This window comes from Mesoplodon densirostris, chromosome 9 (genome assembly GCF_025265405.1).
Source record: "Mesoplodon densirostris isolate mMesDen1 chromosome 9, mMesDen1 primary haplotype, whole genome shotgun sequence".
NCBI classification, from domain to species: Eukaryota; Metazoa; Chordata; class Mammalia; order Artiodactyla; family Ziphiidae; genus Mesoplodon; species Mesoplodon densirostris.
This window is the reverse complement of record NC_082669.1, coordinates 45,862,384-45,879,630: the sequence shown is the minus strand read 5'-3', so window position 1 is coordinate 45,879,630 and position 17,247 is coordinate 45,862,384. Positions and strand designations below refer to the sequence as shown.

Here is a 17,247-nt window from a genome sequence, read left to right as displayed (position 1 = left end):
CTTACTCAGGTTTTATTTTATAACTTTGTATTAGTTTTCTCCCTATAAGCTCGGTGTCTTTCTTACTAGATGTAAACCTTGATATTTCATAGTTTTCTGGTATCATTAACTAAATTTATATTAACAGGTAATTTTATAAAGGAAGGCTTCACGGTCATTTTTCTGTATATTTATCTAGTATTTGGCACCTTAAGTTGATTTACTAGTTTCATGTTTAGTTGATGAATATTTACTATATACGTCATCGTATCATCTTCAAATAACAGTAAGCCTGTCTCTTGTCAATATTTATGACATTTAAATTTTTATTATTATTAGCTCACTTTTCTAAAAGTGATAACTAGAGTGGTGACAGAAAAATCCCTGTATTCTTCCTGATTTTATTTGGGATGCCTCTAGTATGCATTACTATAATATTAACTATTAATTTGCAGAAAATGTTTTACACATTTTCAGTAGTTTTTAATTATAAAAAATAGCAAACCTATTATTTAAATAATTATACTAACATTGACATATTTTGACTTTGTAGAAATAAACCCTACAGTCAATAGGTTTTAGCCCTTAAATAGAATACCTGAATTTATTTGCTAATTTTGATGCTTGCAACTGTTGTATTTATATACACATATGTATGCTCTTTTTGGGGGTTGTGTTTGAGGTATTGATACTGAGGTTTGCCAGCTATGTAAAAAGAATGGGAAAGCATTCCATCTTAATCTATATTCTGGAACAATTTTTAAAATATAAGAAGTATTTGTTCTATGAAAAATCATTTGAAATGACAGCAGTTTAAATAGTTCTTTTACTACATTTTTACCTCTTCCTCTTTGGCTATGTGCTTAGAGAAATGGTTCTCAAAGTATGACCACGGATAGGAAATACTGGGATCACCTGGGAGCTTGTTAGAACTACACATTCTTGGACCCCAATTCAGACCTACTGAAAGCCCGGGTTTGAGGATCATCAGTCTGCATTTTAACAAGCCCTTCAGGTGATTCTGATACATGCTTAAGTTTGAGAACTGCTGCCTTAGATTTCCTACCCCTTCCTCTTCAGCATATTTCAGCTTTCTTCATTTGGACAGACAATACTCAAATTTCTTCCACATGATAAAGTTTACTAGCACAGATGCACAGGATATACTCATAATTATTTAAACTTTTTCCATAGCTGTGGTTATATTTTCAAATTTATTACGCTCTGTTTCTTTTTGTTTTAAAAACAAAATTCTTGTAGAGACGTCAGCAAGATGGCGGAAGAGGCGTTTTCAGCATCACCCCCCCCCACCCCTTCCTAAACGAACATAGATTTTGACAACCACTAAGGAATAGATAGTAATACCTTTGTTGGGAGTCAGGGAGTCCAGCGGAGAAATTCCAGCACACCACTTGAGCAAAAAATCCGAAATCAGACCCACTGAAGGGGGTAAGAACACTTTTCCCTTTACCTGCATGGCCTCTCCCCCAGAGTGGCATAGCTCAGTGCCAGGAGAGGCTCCACTAAGCCTGAGATTTCCCCCGGGGTGAGGGTGGGGGAGTGGGAGCGTTGGGAGTGAGTGTTCAGCTTCCCACGCCTCCAGGACGCTGCCCCAAAGGCCACTTCTTTCTTGCCTCACCGGGAATAGCGAGGGTCTCACCACAGCTGAGGTGTTGAGAGAGGCTGGGAGCAGGCAGGCGAGAGGAGGACTCAGAGCCACAAGGGCCTGGACCTCAACAAGGGGCGCTGGAGCCTAAAGAGCCTACAGACCAATGCACGGACTCCCTCAGGAGGCTGGCGCACAAGCTACCCTGGAAGCCTCAACTGACGATTTCACCCCACCTGGCGTCTGCAACGCTTTGCGTACCTCAGCCCTCCCCGCCTCCTGGCTGACACGCCATGCGTGCCCTATGCGTGCGTGCCGCGTGGGAGGCGGAGCCCCTGCGGACTGCTGGTGAGCATGCGCGGACGGCTGGCTCAGCTCCGCGGGATCGTCCGAAGTTCCCCAGATCTGTGCGTTTCAGGGTTCTGCCCTAAGGAAAACACACAGAAGGCTCTCAGCACCCACCCTGGCTTTGGGGGATGGAGAGAAAGCAAACAATGTTAAGAATGCCTCCCCCCACCTTCCCAAAGAGGGAACAATAGGTGGGGAGTGGGTGCATCTATAGAAAAAGTCCGACAGAGCCTCAGAATCCTTAGCTGCTCTGACAAGGTGTTTCTATGCCCAGGCCGGTCAGTAAAGACTGGAAAAGGTGACTGCTTTGTAAAATGCATACTATGGATCTTGAAGCAGCCCTGTAACCTGGCCTCAGTCCTTAGCAGTGGTCCCAGTGGTCCTGTCTCCTCAGGGACCCAGAGGGAGACATGCCCATCAATGTACTTCCTATTGCCCACTGTGGATACTGAAGCATCCTGTAACTCAGTCCCAGCCCCTCTCAGCTACTACATCCGGCAGTGTTTCTACATTTTGAGGTTTACACTTACCAAGAGTCATTTGTGTTGTTCCCAACACTGTTTATGCCAGTTTTAGTCTTTATTATATCATTTAATTACCTATTATATAAATGGAAAATATGATTACAAAAAGAAAGTATTTTATATGAAAACAAAGATGATTTGGGAAGATTTGATATAAATGCAATTCTAAAACTGCTATAGAATTATATATTCTTTGTTATAAAATCATATGTAAGAAAAATCATAAAAGATTTTTTAAACTATTGTAAAAATCTAGAAGGATTTTATACTGCTTCACAAGTATCTTTTGAATTTTTGTTCCACTTAAAAGAAACTAAAAATGGAAATCACAGATGGTTTATTATGGAATGTGATTTATACAAGCAAACTTTGTAGAACCCCAGTCGATGATACACATTCAAAGAAAGGACATGAGCTGGACCTATAAGAAAAAATTTCTCAATTCAATTATATTTATAGGTTTTAGGTTAAATGAAATATCCAAAGCTATATGTATCTTTTTTATGACACTTGTTTTCCCTTTTAGTTAATGTCTAACTATTACCTCTGGTAGACGAACTCCTGCTGTACATAAATTGGACTTCATTTCCCGATTATATTCATTGAATCATTCAGTGGCCTCTCTTAAAAGACAGACACCACACCTTGGCTTCCAAGTCTTCAAGACATGGCAGCAGCCACTTCTGCTACTGCCTTTTTTGTCATTCATTCCCACCTTCTATCTTTATGTTCCAGGCACACTGACTTTATAGGTCCTTGAACACAACGGGCCTTTTCTCTCCTTGAGCTTTTCACATACAGTTATACCTGCTTGGTATGCTCTTTCCATCTCTTTGGTGCCCACCTGACTTATGTGTATTCCACATATCCTCTCTTAAATGTATGTTCTTTATATAGGCCTTCCTTGACCATGAGACCTAAAGTTGTTGTCCCTTATTCTAGCTCATGGCAACTTTTTTTTTTTTTTCACAGTATACATCATAATTTTCCAAAAAACTTGTATTTGTGCATTTGTTTGTCAATGCTTTTTCTACCATTAAACTCCAAGTTCTAATAATGAGGTGATCTCTTTTATTCACTTCTATAACTCCAGGGCCTTACCAAAAAAAAAAAAATGTACTTAGTTTTTTTGTTTAATAAGCAAATGAATGAAGAATCAACAGTGAGGATAAAACTAATGGCATGTATGAATTTGATGGTGATGCAATGGGTGAACAATTTTTTAACTGTGATTTTTGAGATTATCTATAGTTATTAAAGTGCAAAATCAGAATGAAAGGTAGAACATAGCAGTTTTTCTTATTAATTTCTATAATCTATATTTCTAACATCCAGCTGTTAAGTCTCTCATGAGAATTCTCTCTCACCTCACAATAATATGTTTAGTGATTATATAGACTTTTTCTCTCTTGTTCACTGCTAACCAACCCTCAAACGGTATCTGGCACATAGAAGGTAATAAATAAATGTGCTTTTATTTAAGGATCACCACTGTAGATGAATACCTACTCTCAGATTTAATTATGATTTCAGAATTATTTCGAATTGTTCTGGCTAAAAGTGAAAGGCATTACAAAAAGAAATTAGAAGAAACTGGCTAGTTATTCACCAATTTCCCTTCTCTTCTTGGGCAGACAGAATTCCTTTCCCAGCTTCCTTACAATTAGGTGCATCTAATTGATTCAGATATGACCAATGGGTTACAAGCTGAACATCTTACAGGCCTGATCTATTAAAAAAAAAAAAACCAAACCAACAGAAAAACACAAACGCCAATACTTCACCCTCTTTTGTTGCCCAACTGTTAAAATAGAGAGGGCTCTGTGTATCAAGAAGAGGGTGGAGCCACAAGATGGAAGGACCCTGGGTCAATGACTGACCAAGTGGACCAGAGCCTCTCCTCAAAAGTCAACCCCTGCTGTCCTAACATGTGAGGGAAGAACTAATTTTTAGTTGTTGTCAGACCACTAATATTTTGAGGTTTGCCTCACAGGTTCTCTAAAAATTTGAAGTAAGGTTTTATGTACACTGTAAATCACAGTCAGTATATAAAAGACAATTATTGAAATAATGAAAACAACACTGACAGTAGAGTCAAGTTTTGAGACCACCTTGTAACTAGGAGGTAGGAGGGTTCCTAGAGATAATTTCAAGTACAAATTATGTGCCATCTTAAGCTTTCTCATGCTGGTGATAGCAAAGAGTTGAAATGTCCCCCTTATTCTTTCAATGCTCCAGTTCCACTGTTTCTTATATATTCAGGAATATATAAGCTTGAGGTACACAATTCATTTCTTTTTGTTGTCTGCTGGAATCACTCATTGGGGCAGAGGAATACAAGTTGCTAAATAGAAGGTGGCCTGGCTGAGTGACAGCCAAAGCTTGAACTCTTTATAAAGTCTGCTGGTCTGATTGTGACCCTGAGTGTTGATCCTCCGTCTTGCTGGGACAGAGGCAAATATTTCAGGGAAGGATGCTCTCCCTCTCTTCACACCTCTCCTTCCCGTGTCAAACTCAGTGAAAGAGGCTCCAAGTTAAATGGAACAGGACCCTTCTAAAGAAACGCAATCAAAATCTACCTTGTTTAGTTCTGTTCTACCTTAAAATCATAAATGAATGCTATTACATATTCTTGAATTAGGTCCTAAACCTTGCATTTCAAATTTAGTACTTCCATATATCTAGCAATTGCCTATCTAATGTAGAGTTCTAACAAAATTTTCTCCCTCTAGAAAGGTAGTTTTTGAACACTTGTCAACGAAGCACCATTATTTCTCCAATGAGATTTTGGGCCACATCTATACTGAGTTTCGATATGTGTCTCTCTGCTTCTCCACTGAGTTCTTCCTCTATTCATTCATTGCACTATTTTATTATAATTATCCAATTCATTTATAACATGTCTTATTTGGTAAAACATTTTTCCATTTCTTTTTATTAAAATTGACTGAGCTACTTTGTTATATATATTTTGGAAAAAGTTTTTCAAATTTGTCATAAAATCCAGCTCTAATTTTGATTACTTACAGGTTAAAGGTATACATTAATTTGCATATTACAAATTAGTAAGCTATCCCATCTAAGAATAGAAAATGTCTCTATTTATTCTGATCTTTTATGTTTTTGTAGAGAGTTTTAATGTTTCTGTTTATAGGTCTTGTATATTCTTTATTAATTTCTGGATAGTTCTAATTTTTTGGTTGCTGTTTTTGTAAATGTATAGATTATTGCTTATATAATGGAATAATATTGAATATTTAAGTTGATTTTATATTTAGTAACTTTGCTATACTTCCTTATTTAGTCCTAAAATATTTTCAGTTGGGATATTATGTTTTGTCTTTACGGGGGGGATTTTTGGTCTTTTTTCACTCTATATTATTTATTTGTAATTCTCTTTACAATATTTTTATAAAATCAATTTTGCAGTAGATTTGATTAATTACTTTCAAAAATCCAGTTTTTGGTTTCATATTCAATTTTTTTGCTCTTGTTATTCTTTGCTGTATGTCCTGTCTTATTTCTATTACAGCTTTCCTTTTCTTCATGTGTTAGCTATTTCCCCTTTTCCAACATCTTGAGTTTTGTATTTAATATTGGTTTATTGATATCAGGTTTTTCAACCTCAGCCCTATTGACATTTTGAGCTATGTAATTCTTTCTTGTGTGTTTGGGGGGCTATTCTATGAACTGGGAGTGTTTATCAGTATCCTTATCCTCTACCCACTAGCTTCCAGTAGGAATCCTCTCTTAGCCATGGCTATCAAATGTGTGTCCAAACACTGACAAATGTCTCCTGTGATGGAAAGGAAATAACTTCTGTTGAGGACCACTAAAAATTGATCAAAGGCATATAACAAACTGAGAACTATTTATTCAAGAAAAACTACTGAACCTAAGAGAAGAATACTGGCAATCTGTGATGTTTCAACCTTGAGCTGCTACCTTACCCTCCATCTCCATCAGTACTATAGATCTACCAGGGTGGGGCAAGTTATGAAAGCAAGCAACTTTACTGTCGGGGGAGCTAACATGACTTGGAGTGGAAGCTGGAAAAACTCCATGACCCAGAGTTATCCAAAATAATAGTAATCTCAGTGGCAAAGGTAGCAGCATGCCTCAGTTTGTGAAAATAACTAAGGCAAGCAACTAACCAGCCAACTAGCCAGATATTCAAGGAGATCTTGAGAATGAGACAGCCATAATGGGCCTTGATAAGCTGTCACATATTCCTGGCTGTCTGAAAGGCTATATGCATGTGCAAGGTCGCACATATGTTCAGGAGAGTCCAAAGAGGGCCATAGTTATTTATACATCTTTGGCTAAGTGAGAGGCCTTCTACATGAGCAGAAGAGACAAAAAGGCCAGCAGATATTAAAAGCTGAATCAGATTAATAATTGCCTGCAGTTTGTATGTGTTCCCCAATAAACATACAGATTCAGTGGCAAAGGGATGAACTGTCTCAAGGTGTTTAAGCACAAACTTTGGTCAATCATGCCGACCCAGGAATGATCCCTAGAAGCCAGGATTAATATAAAAGCAAGAAGAGAAAACAAAAACAAAAATACTGAGGCATCAGTATATCCATACACTACAGGGGAGAAAGACGCCTTATAATTAGTGGAGGGAAATCCCTAAGCAAACACAGGAACAAACATAACACCTATGGGAGAATGCAAATCCACAGTTGTTACAATATATTATATAAAATCTCTTGTTTCCAACAAAAAATTAGCAAACATGCAGAGGAATGGCAAAGTGTTTCACATACTTTGGAAAAAGCAAACAATGTCTCTGATGGACCCTAGATGTTGGACTTAGCAGACAAAGACTTCAAAACAGCTATTATAAATTGATCAAAAAAACTAATGTAGACTATGCTTAAATAATAAAGGAAAGTATAAGGACAATGACTATTCAAATAGAAAATATCAATTAAAGACCTAGAAATATAAAAAAGAACCAAATAGAAATTCTTGAGTCAAAAAGTACAGTAACCAAAATAAAAAATTAACTATAGGGACTCAAGACAGTGGCCTTATTCATGACATCCAAAGACCAGAAACAATCTAAATGTGCATCAACCCGTGAAGAGATAAACAATATATGATATATCCACACAATAGGATACTTACTACTCAGCAATAAAAGGAATACAGTATTCATGTAGTTCATATAAGTGAACCTCAAAACATTACGTGAAGTGAAAGAAGCTAGATGCAAAAGATGATATAATGTATTATTTCTTTTATATGAACTATCCATAAAAGGCAAATCTTAGAGGTAGAAAGATTAGAGCTTTGCTTGGAGCTGGGGGAAGGACCCGGAATTGACTAGAAGTGGGCATGAGGGTTCTTGTCTTGGTGATGAAAACGCTCTAATATGGGATAGATTTATTAAATCATTAAAAGGTTTACTTAAAATGAGTGAATTAGGTTGTGTGTAAGTTATTTGCCAATATAGCTGTTAAAATATTGTTATTCATATCAAATATAAATAGAATTTTAATGGATCAAATGCATTACATTTTTCTTGCAAATAATAATAATCATTATCATAGTATTAGTAAAGATTGTATATTTAGCCTTCATTATGCATCATTATATGAGGCTCTTTAAATGTATAATCACATTATTTACAACAATGAGAGAGAAAATAATAACTACCATGATACAGGTAAATGAATGCACACTAAGAAGAAAAAAAATTGCTAAAGGTAGCTTGACTCCTAAGTTCATGGACTCAACCAATGCTTTTTATAGTTTGCTAGTTGTGTCTCTGTGTGTATGTGTGCACATGCACATGCATAAGAGAGAAATGAGACATGATGTAAGATTAATATTGGGCAAATGTGTTCAATGGAATGTAATGCTGTAGATAATATATTTTAAAGACTTCATAATTACTGGGTAATATATATAAATACAAGTAAAATTACTGTTAAGATTATTAATTTCTTAGGGATTGAAATTTCAATAACTCTTTAAATTGCCAAATGATACTTTAATTTTGGTCTCAAATTTTTCAAGAAAGTAAGTGAAAAATTAACCTTTTGACTTATTAACCACTTAAGAATACTAGCAGCATTTTTCTTAGACTTTACACTAAACCATAAATTTTAAAATGTCTATAAATAAAAACCTAATAAGTTATGATATTATAATGTAGATTTCAAAATAAGAAAAAATTTGATGCATTGTTTTCACATTTTTAGTAATGTGAAACTGTAGCTTATACTCTAAACTTGTAACTACCTTATAAACCATTCTAAGCTTCATTTTATTAACACAAATGGTCAAGCCAATTACATAAAATATAGTTTCTTTCCTGTGTTTAACACATGAAAAATTCATTGCTGATTCTCTGACTTTAAATAAATTCATAAGCTTTACTATTACCCATTAGAAGAGGTGTTTTGCTGACACAAAGATAAAATAAATTATTTATAATCAGTAAATCTTCATAGTATAAGAGTTTACATCAGTTATTATCCAGAACTGGTAAAAAAAGAATGGTTAGTGGAAAATCTTACCACGCCAATGGAAAAGTAATTATTGATGATACTGTAAGGCACTGGGTCTCCCTTCTCATCTTTGTCATTAGGTATGACTTCAAACTTCCACCTGTCCAACATGATTTCTGTGCTGTTTTCAATGTCTTTTAAGATTTTCATCAGATTCTCACCTTCATAACCTAATGAAAAAAAAATTATCTTGAGAAAAAATATAATCAAATAACAAAAGCTACAATTATATATGTTTAGGCGTGTGAATATGTGTGTATCATTCTAAAGCTAAATAATGCATTTTAAAGCAAATTCTAACACAGGTTGAAGAATTAACTATAATCTTATTATACTCATACCAATATTTTATCTTTAGCTTTAATTTGTAACTCATTTAATTTGTAGCTCCTGTGGGACAAATTCTCAGTAGAGCCAACTGCCAAATGAACATCTCCAATGCATACCCCTCACAAAACTTTTCATCAATGTATTTATTCAAAGTGGAATTAATGATGTGCTTTGGTATCATCCTCCTGTGAACTCTCCCTCTGAAAGACAGTTGACTTTCCCCTCCACCCAGTTGCTATAGTAAAAAGCCTGGATGCCATGTTAGACTTGTCCCTTGCTGCTACTCCCTCTGCAGGCTTTATATTTGAGAACACTTTTTTCCAGAAGCCACCCTCCCAAAATAATGGATTCTGTACAGAACCACAGCACACAGTTCTCAAAACTAGCCCTACTGTAGAACTAGCATGGTGCACTATAGTTATTTTCATTTTTCTCCCAAGTTCCTTTTACCAGGTGTGCCCTACAGTAAATGTCCAACAAATCCATTTTAAAATAAATCTACTATAGACAGTCACTATGGCCAGAAAAGAAACTTGCTGCTTAATATTATACTTTCTCTTAAATGTACCTTTAGGTATCTAACATTATAGTTAATTAGGGCTGTAGCCTAATCCTGGCTGTTATTTACTTCAGTGTCTGCTTTTAATATTCTAAACAGTTTCTTCCTCTGTAAAAACTTAGGTTTGGTGTGAGAATTAAATGAGAAAAAAATGAGAAAATGCATAAAAGGTCTTAGTATATAAGGCAAAAGAATAGAAAGTTGTCAACAATACTGACGATGACGTTAGAATTTGAAATGTTATACTAATTTAAATAATCTTTCTAACACTGTACACATTCTTACAATGATATTTTGAGTAGCAACAATATTTTCATAGATTTTTTTCTGTGTCCAACTTCATTCTATATTTTAATAATTTATTTGTTGAACAAGAAAATGCCAGAGGCTATGAGTCCTCATTAGATGTGTTAGCACACATAACTCTGGAAAAACCGATTGGATTAAAAGAAAAGGGAATCGGCACTGTAATATGCCAACATTAAATTACATTTATGGTGTATTTGTTGAATTAACTATTAGAGGGGCAAGGCAGCCAGAAAACAGGAATACGTATCTTGGAGCCTACCATCTCTTTTTACCTTACACAGGTCTGAAAACTAATTATACACCATTCAATACACACAGCAAAGAGTACAACAAACAACGATTACACAGATATAAACATTAAAAGTATTAAAAACCATTTCAATAAATGTCATACCATATTTTATAGCATAATTCAAAAATTACGAGCTTACATAATATACATATACTTGTACTCAGTGATAAAACACTGAATTGTTTAAACTACAAGACTATAGTAATTAAGCATACTTATTTTTCAGGTGTTTCTTAATAGTTCCACCCTCATTCCCAATGTTTATTTTCTTTTTAATTTTTAATTTCTTTTAACACCCCCCAAATAAATTATATATATATGTATGTTTCCCTATTGCATTGAATTAAAAACAGTTAAATATATTCACCTATCTTCCAAATTCTACTCTTGTTTAAAAATAAGCATGATCGTTTGAGATATAAATGAATTTACATACATCAAACTGTATAATATAGTATGAAAATATAGTATATTTAATATATAGTATTATACACAAACTCACTCAGCAGAAATATGAGTAAATGATAATGCTCTAAAACAAACACTGAGTTTGTCCTCAGCTACATCTCAGGTTAAAAGAAGCACTGTTCAGCATAACACTGGAAAACAGTAGGAACGGCAACCAACCAGGAGACAACATAATAGAATTGAATTTAATGAAAGAGTTAATACAGCTAGATTAAGCAGGGTCAATTAACTTAATTTCTTTAGCACTGGATATGTTCTCAAAGTTTTTATGGCTAAGTATGAAAAAGGCTGGTATCAATCAGTCTTCTAGCCAAGTAAAAATGGAAAGAGAGAGGCAATAAATCTATTTGGAGAATCATACCTGCAGTTCAGTGCTAATTCGCAAAGGTGAAGAATTCCAAATTGTAGTTCCCCATTTAACAAATATCTATGCCCTACTTGTTTAGATTTATCTGTGCCCAAGCTTGTTTAATAATGATCCATAACTATAAATAGGATTCCTGAACTCAAAAAGATTATATTTTTTAAAAAAAGATAAATTAAACTTACTAAATATGCAAACAAAGCTTGTTCCAGAAAAGAATGATGCTATTTTGCTTCCATTATTTTGATTTAAAGCCTATAATCACTCTAGGCTAAGAAACCAAATGAAAACGTAATTAGTATTTATCTTTGCTTTAATGATATGATGTTATCATAATGACTGATTCTATCTAAAATGTCATAGAAATTTTTACAAATTTAAAATCACATAAAGAAAAGCAACAACATATATTTGTAAGAGTGTGCTCCATGTAAAATTCTGCCTCCTACCCCCTTACTCTTCACAAAACAACATTTTTCTTGCAATAAACTCCAGAATTTTGTTTGAGAGATTAATCATTGCCAGAAAAATTGCAAAGAGAATGTAAATTAAGTATTTTTTTCAAATGCCCTACAACATCTTATATTTGTACAGTGTCATGTTTTCCAAAATATGTAAATATACTCATAAAAATTAAGCTTCCAGTCAATAGATTCCAGTGATATTACGTGAACAAAATGATTATTGGCTGAATAAAGTAATTTCTTTCCCAAATGTTAAGCATAATGATAATTACTATAATTACAGGAAGGACTCAGCCCAGACACTGGGGAAACAACTTGATAGTTGGGTGTAAGAACCTCCAAGGCAGATACCACTATTTTCTTCAAGTTCTGATGAGGAGTCTGAAGCACACAGTGGTTAAGCAACTTGCTCAAAGTTAGACACCTGACAAGAAATAATCCCACCCCAGAGCATGTTTCTTTATTAGTAAACTCTAGCAGATCGCACCTCCATTTTCCTAATCACTCACCTTGGGCATCTTGCAGTCCCCCTTGATACCTCACTTTCCCCAAAGTCCCTACCCAATCCATTGGCAAGTTGTATCAGTCTATCCCTGAAAATGTCAGTGTGTGCACTTGTCTCATTTGTACTACCACCGCCCTAGCCCAGCCCATTTATCCTCTAAATACAATGGTAATCCAAATTCTCCTTTCAAAAACTATGCTTCCCCACATTGCCACATTTTCTTAACAGTCTTTTATGCCCCCAAATTAACCTATTTTGAAAACACAAATGTCACTGTGCCACTCTGCTTTTGAAACTCTTCCAAAGTTTCACTGTGTGCTTCAAAGTCAATCACATAAAATTTTTACCATGACCATTAAGACCTGCATAATCTGGCTCCTGATTATCTCTCCAACATCATCCTATTCACCCCCGAGGCCATACCTACCCACTGCCCCATGACCTCTTAGAGTTACATCAGCCTTCCTTCAGTCCTTTCAGTACAAAGAGCTCACTCTTTCTTCCTCATATTTTAAATCAAGCTTAAATGTTACTTCCTCAGAGAGGTGTTCTTGACCATATAGCTGAATAGTTCCCCTTGGTTATTCTCTGAAAATACACTCTGATTCTTTCATATCCTTGACCTTATTTTGTAATTATATATTTCATTATTCCGTGATTTATTGTCTGTGTACGCAATGAAATTGTAACCTCCAAAAGGGTAAGACCACTTTATTTATTTTCTTATTTAATATCCATCACCTAGAACAGTGCCAGCATATGCTAGACATGCACAAAGAGTTCATCATCAATATACACTTTGACATATACTATAATCCATGTGTCTTTGGCCACTGATAAGAATATTTTTAAAACTGTTTATAAGGAAATAATTAGAGGATGCCCTGAATGGAACTTCTATATCAATTTTGAGATTTAAGTCATTAGCCAGCTTGAAACCAAAATAAAATTATTAATTTTCAAATATCAAAAATATTTCCAGGGCCTCCCTGGTGGCGCAAGTGGTTGAGAGTCCGCCTGCCGATGCAGGGGATACGGGTTCGTGCCCCGGTCTGGGAGGATCCCATATGCCGCGGAGCGGCTGGGCCTGTGAGCCATGGCCGCTGGGCCTGCGCGTCCGGAGCCTGTGCTCCACAACGGGGGAGGCCACAACAGTGAGAGGCCCGTATACCGCAAAAAAAAAAAAAAAAAAAATATTTCCAGGGCTTCCCTGGTGGCGCAGTGGTTGAGAGTCGGCCTGCCGATGCAGGGGACACGGGTTCATGCCCCGGTCCGGGAAGATCCCACATGCCGCGGAGCGGCTAGGCCTGTGAGCCACGGCCACTGAGCCTGCGTGTCCACAGCCTGTGCTCCGCAATGGGAGAGGCCAAAACAGTGAGAGGCCCACGTACCACAAAAAAAAAATATATATATATATATATATATATATATATATATATATATATATATATATATATATATATATATTTCCAGAGGAATACGTAAGAAGCCACATGCATGATTCTCTTCCTTTTAATCAATACACGTATATTAACATGGGCAAATATGAGCATCTCATAAGCAATGGTTCATTCTATCTATCTATCTATATCTGTCTTTAGATTCTATACAATTTAACTCAGTATTTTATAATATTCTTGTACTAAGTTATATCCTTAATGAAAGTTACAAATATATCATATACCATGTTTTTAACTTGGTTTCAAATTCTGTCAAATACACAAATACATGTATATACATCTTAGAGTTCACAAGTTGCCCAGGTATTCATGGAACAATTCTTCTCAAATTTTGTTGTAAATCAAGTTACTTAGGGAGTTTGCTTAAAAAAAAAATCAACTGCCCGGGTCCCATCTCTAGAGATTTCCATTTAGCATATTTGAAGTAAGGTCAGTCCACTATATTTTTAACAAGCTCCCAAGGGCTTCTGATTTACACTGTCTTAGTAGACACTTTTCAAGCTTCTCTGAGTTTAGATGCTAAAAATATTTAGGATTAGGTTCTTGTTTCTTTAGCAAAATATGGTTTTCTTTTCTTTGATATCTTCAGGTAAGTTTAGCCTGTTAATGACACTTCTAATTATTTTAAGATCTCATCTTGAAATATTCTCCCCTTACTCACCTGTTCCATCTACACTATTCCATTTTCAGTTCCTTCGGTATGTCAAGTGCCTTTGTATCTCTGGGCCTTTGGACTTGATGTTCCCTCTGCCTATAACGTCCACCCCCAGTTCTATATGGCTCCGTCATTATCCACCTATTAGTATTCTTCTTATGTCACCTCATCAATTCCTAGGTGAGGTCATTCATTATGTTGATTATCATCTTACTTGTCAGTAGGAAGTCTCACAATTTACACATGACTTGATGTTCCACTAGAATTTAAGGCTCTGTTGAAAGCAGATATTGTTTTCTTTCTATTCTTAACCCTGTACCCCAAGTGCAGAACACACCACCTGGTGCAAAGTGGGTCTCAGAAAATGTGTTGCCTCTTGTACTTATTCCTGGACAAGTCATTTGTTAGCCTTTCAATTTTTTTCCTTTGTTTGTGATTTTCTCACACACTCAGAGATTACAAATGTGAACATTATTTTAGAGTTAACCCATGCTTACCTCATTTCTTAAATTGGAAACCCCAAAACCAAAAAGGGTTGGAAGCTTGCCTGCCCCATCAAGTATATAATTAGCACTCACAGTCTAACTCTTGATCCACTATTTGTTTCTCTACCCTAGACGATTGTTCAAAATTATACTACATATCTGACAGCAATTATGTTTGCTGAAATCACATGGCAGCTGTCATGCAGTGAAGAAATGTTGGATTTAGTTTTAGGGGGAAGGGTGCTCTGTACTATATCTGTTTTCTAAGATTTTTTTTTTAGCAATTTTACCTCCTCCCCATCGCAGGCATCTTGCTAGATCATTGCCGGTCCCGAGAGGCAGAATAGCGACTGGAGGATGCTTGACTACATTTGCCTTTTCTGTAGAATTGAAAAATTGAAATAAAATAAATTTTTGATCACAGACAGAACAACAACGAAAAAAAACACAGTTTGGCATGGAAGGCATTCCACCAGGTACTTATAAACATAAAACGTTCTATTTTATAGTTATATACAATTATAAATTGATTAATTTGTATGTATTTCTAGCAATTTATAAAACAAATAAATACCAAAATTCACAGAGTGACAGGAATTTTCAAGACTTATGCATGAGGTAAGCCTTTTAAATATGTTAATTCAGTTAAAAACTGTAGCGTGTTTGAATTAACTCCGTTGAAATTCTCAAGGATTCAGGTATATGCAACACAGGAATATTCATACAAGGATGTAAGCAGAGTGGAGAAGTAGCTTCCTATAAAAAGTCCTTTGCAACATCAACTCGAGGTACACTTTAAGGAATAAAGTATTTTGAAAGTAGTGGAATTCTAAGTTAGTAAAACGCTAACAATGGTTGTGCTGCTCTGTGTCGGAGTCAACGACGTACAAGATTACCAGGTTTCGTTTGAGGTTCAAAATTATACAACATAGTGTTTGAGTCCAGTAAAGATATTTGCCACTGAAATTCCACATGCTTTTGTTTGAATCACTGAGCAAATCTCACAAACATATATTACGTTTCTTTATTTTTCTCCCTTCTCAGCCCTTCAAAGTAAGCATATGTGGGTGTGTAGGAATGGGGAGGGAATAGATTATGTAGGGATGTGCCACAGTGTACTAGCCAAGGCTTAGATTTTGAGGGCTAATGCAAACCAACAATATCCTCCTGTTTTCACTAAAATTCTTACAAGTTCTCAGATATTGTTCACGCAACTCCTTAATTTTTGCAGTTCTTGAACTCTGGTTTTCTCCTTAAATATATTACTACTACTGACATTGTTTATTGGAAGGCCAAAGAATACAATTTTCCCTGTTTTTCCTGTTTTAAAAATATGTTAGTAGATTAAAGTCGTTAGATGCTTACCAAAAGTGTGCTGACAATATGTATTCATTTTTAATTTGAATATTTTTGAGAGTATGAAAAGGTAGAATATTCTCAACTGCATTGACTAAATAAAAGTTTGCTTCAATATATATAGATAGTAAAACTTCTTTTGAATCAATCTTTCCTTTTTATGAAGAGGCCTATTTTTAAAAAAGATTGGTCAATGCAGATCCAGAAATATTTGAGGGCTTATTAAATTCCAAGAGAAATGAATGAGGAAAGAAGGATTTCTAGTTACTTGTAAACTATTTTGTCAGTTAAAAATTTGAAATATGTAAGAATAAATTAAGCCAGTAAACAGTGTGTAACATTCCAGATGTCTAAGTGTATCACCATGTATTTTATTTAATGCATCCACATCCAAAGATATGGATGCATTAAATAAACAAACAAAATACACAGAATTTAAGGTTACCACTCTCACCCCAGCTATGTTAAATGTGTGCCTTCATTACCTATGCAGTCCAAAATCCACCCCACAGTTCCATCTCCACCGCAGGCTAACACTCTGAAATCAGGAACATCACGGAAAAAGTTTAACCTGAAAAATAAGCATGTTATGGCACATGATTGATATTTCAAAATTAGGACATTTTTAGTTTTGTATATTTAGCATTTCATCTAATGAAAGATTTTGATTTTATTGAAAAACATTAAATTCTTATATAGAATGAAATTCTAAAATAAAAGTATTAACATGTTCTAAGTTAAACATTGTCATTATATACTCTATATTCTATAATAAATATATTTTTTCTTTTATCAACTCTAAAGTTAAAAAAATAAAGTTATTAAATTATAATAATTTTCATTAAGATATACTCCCATATGCGGTATGCAGTTCACATAATGCAGAGTGACATATACAAAATTGTTTCATTTACTAATTTTTATTGATAAACAATTCTTTTGAATAATTATATAAATGTGACCAATAGGTCAGTAAATATGTCTTTGAGAGTTTTCTGCCTTCTCCATTACTGGGAGAA

At 35.0% G+C, this 17,247-nt stretch overlaps 1 protein-coding gene across 6 annotated transcripts in view; it reads right to left on the bottom strand.

Annotated features, from left to right (window-relative positions):
* Positions 1-17,247, bottom strand: part of DGKB (diacylglycerol kinase beta) — a 653,248-nt gene that overhangs the window by 395,157 nt on the left and 240,844 nt on the right. For all 6 annotated transcript variants that reach the window (XM_060107578.1, XM_060107580.1, XM_060107582.1 and 3 more), the window contains 3 exons: positions 16,714-16,799; positions 15,163-15,252; positions 8,991-9,151 (listed from right to left, as the gene is read on the bottom strand). In XM_060107578.1, the coding sequence (XP_059963561.1) occupies positions 8,991-9,151; positions 15,163-15,252; positions 16,714-16,799 (337 nt within the window). The remainder of the gene's footprint in view (positions 1-8,990; positions 9,152-15,162; positions 15,253-16,713; positions 16,800-17,247) is intronic.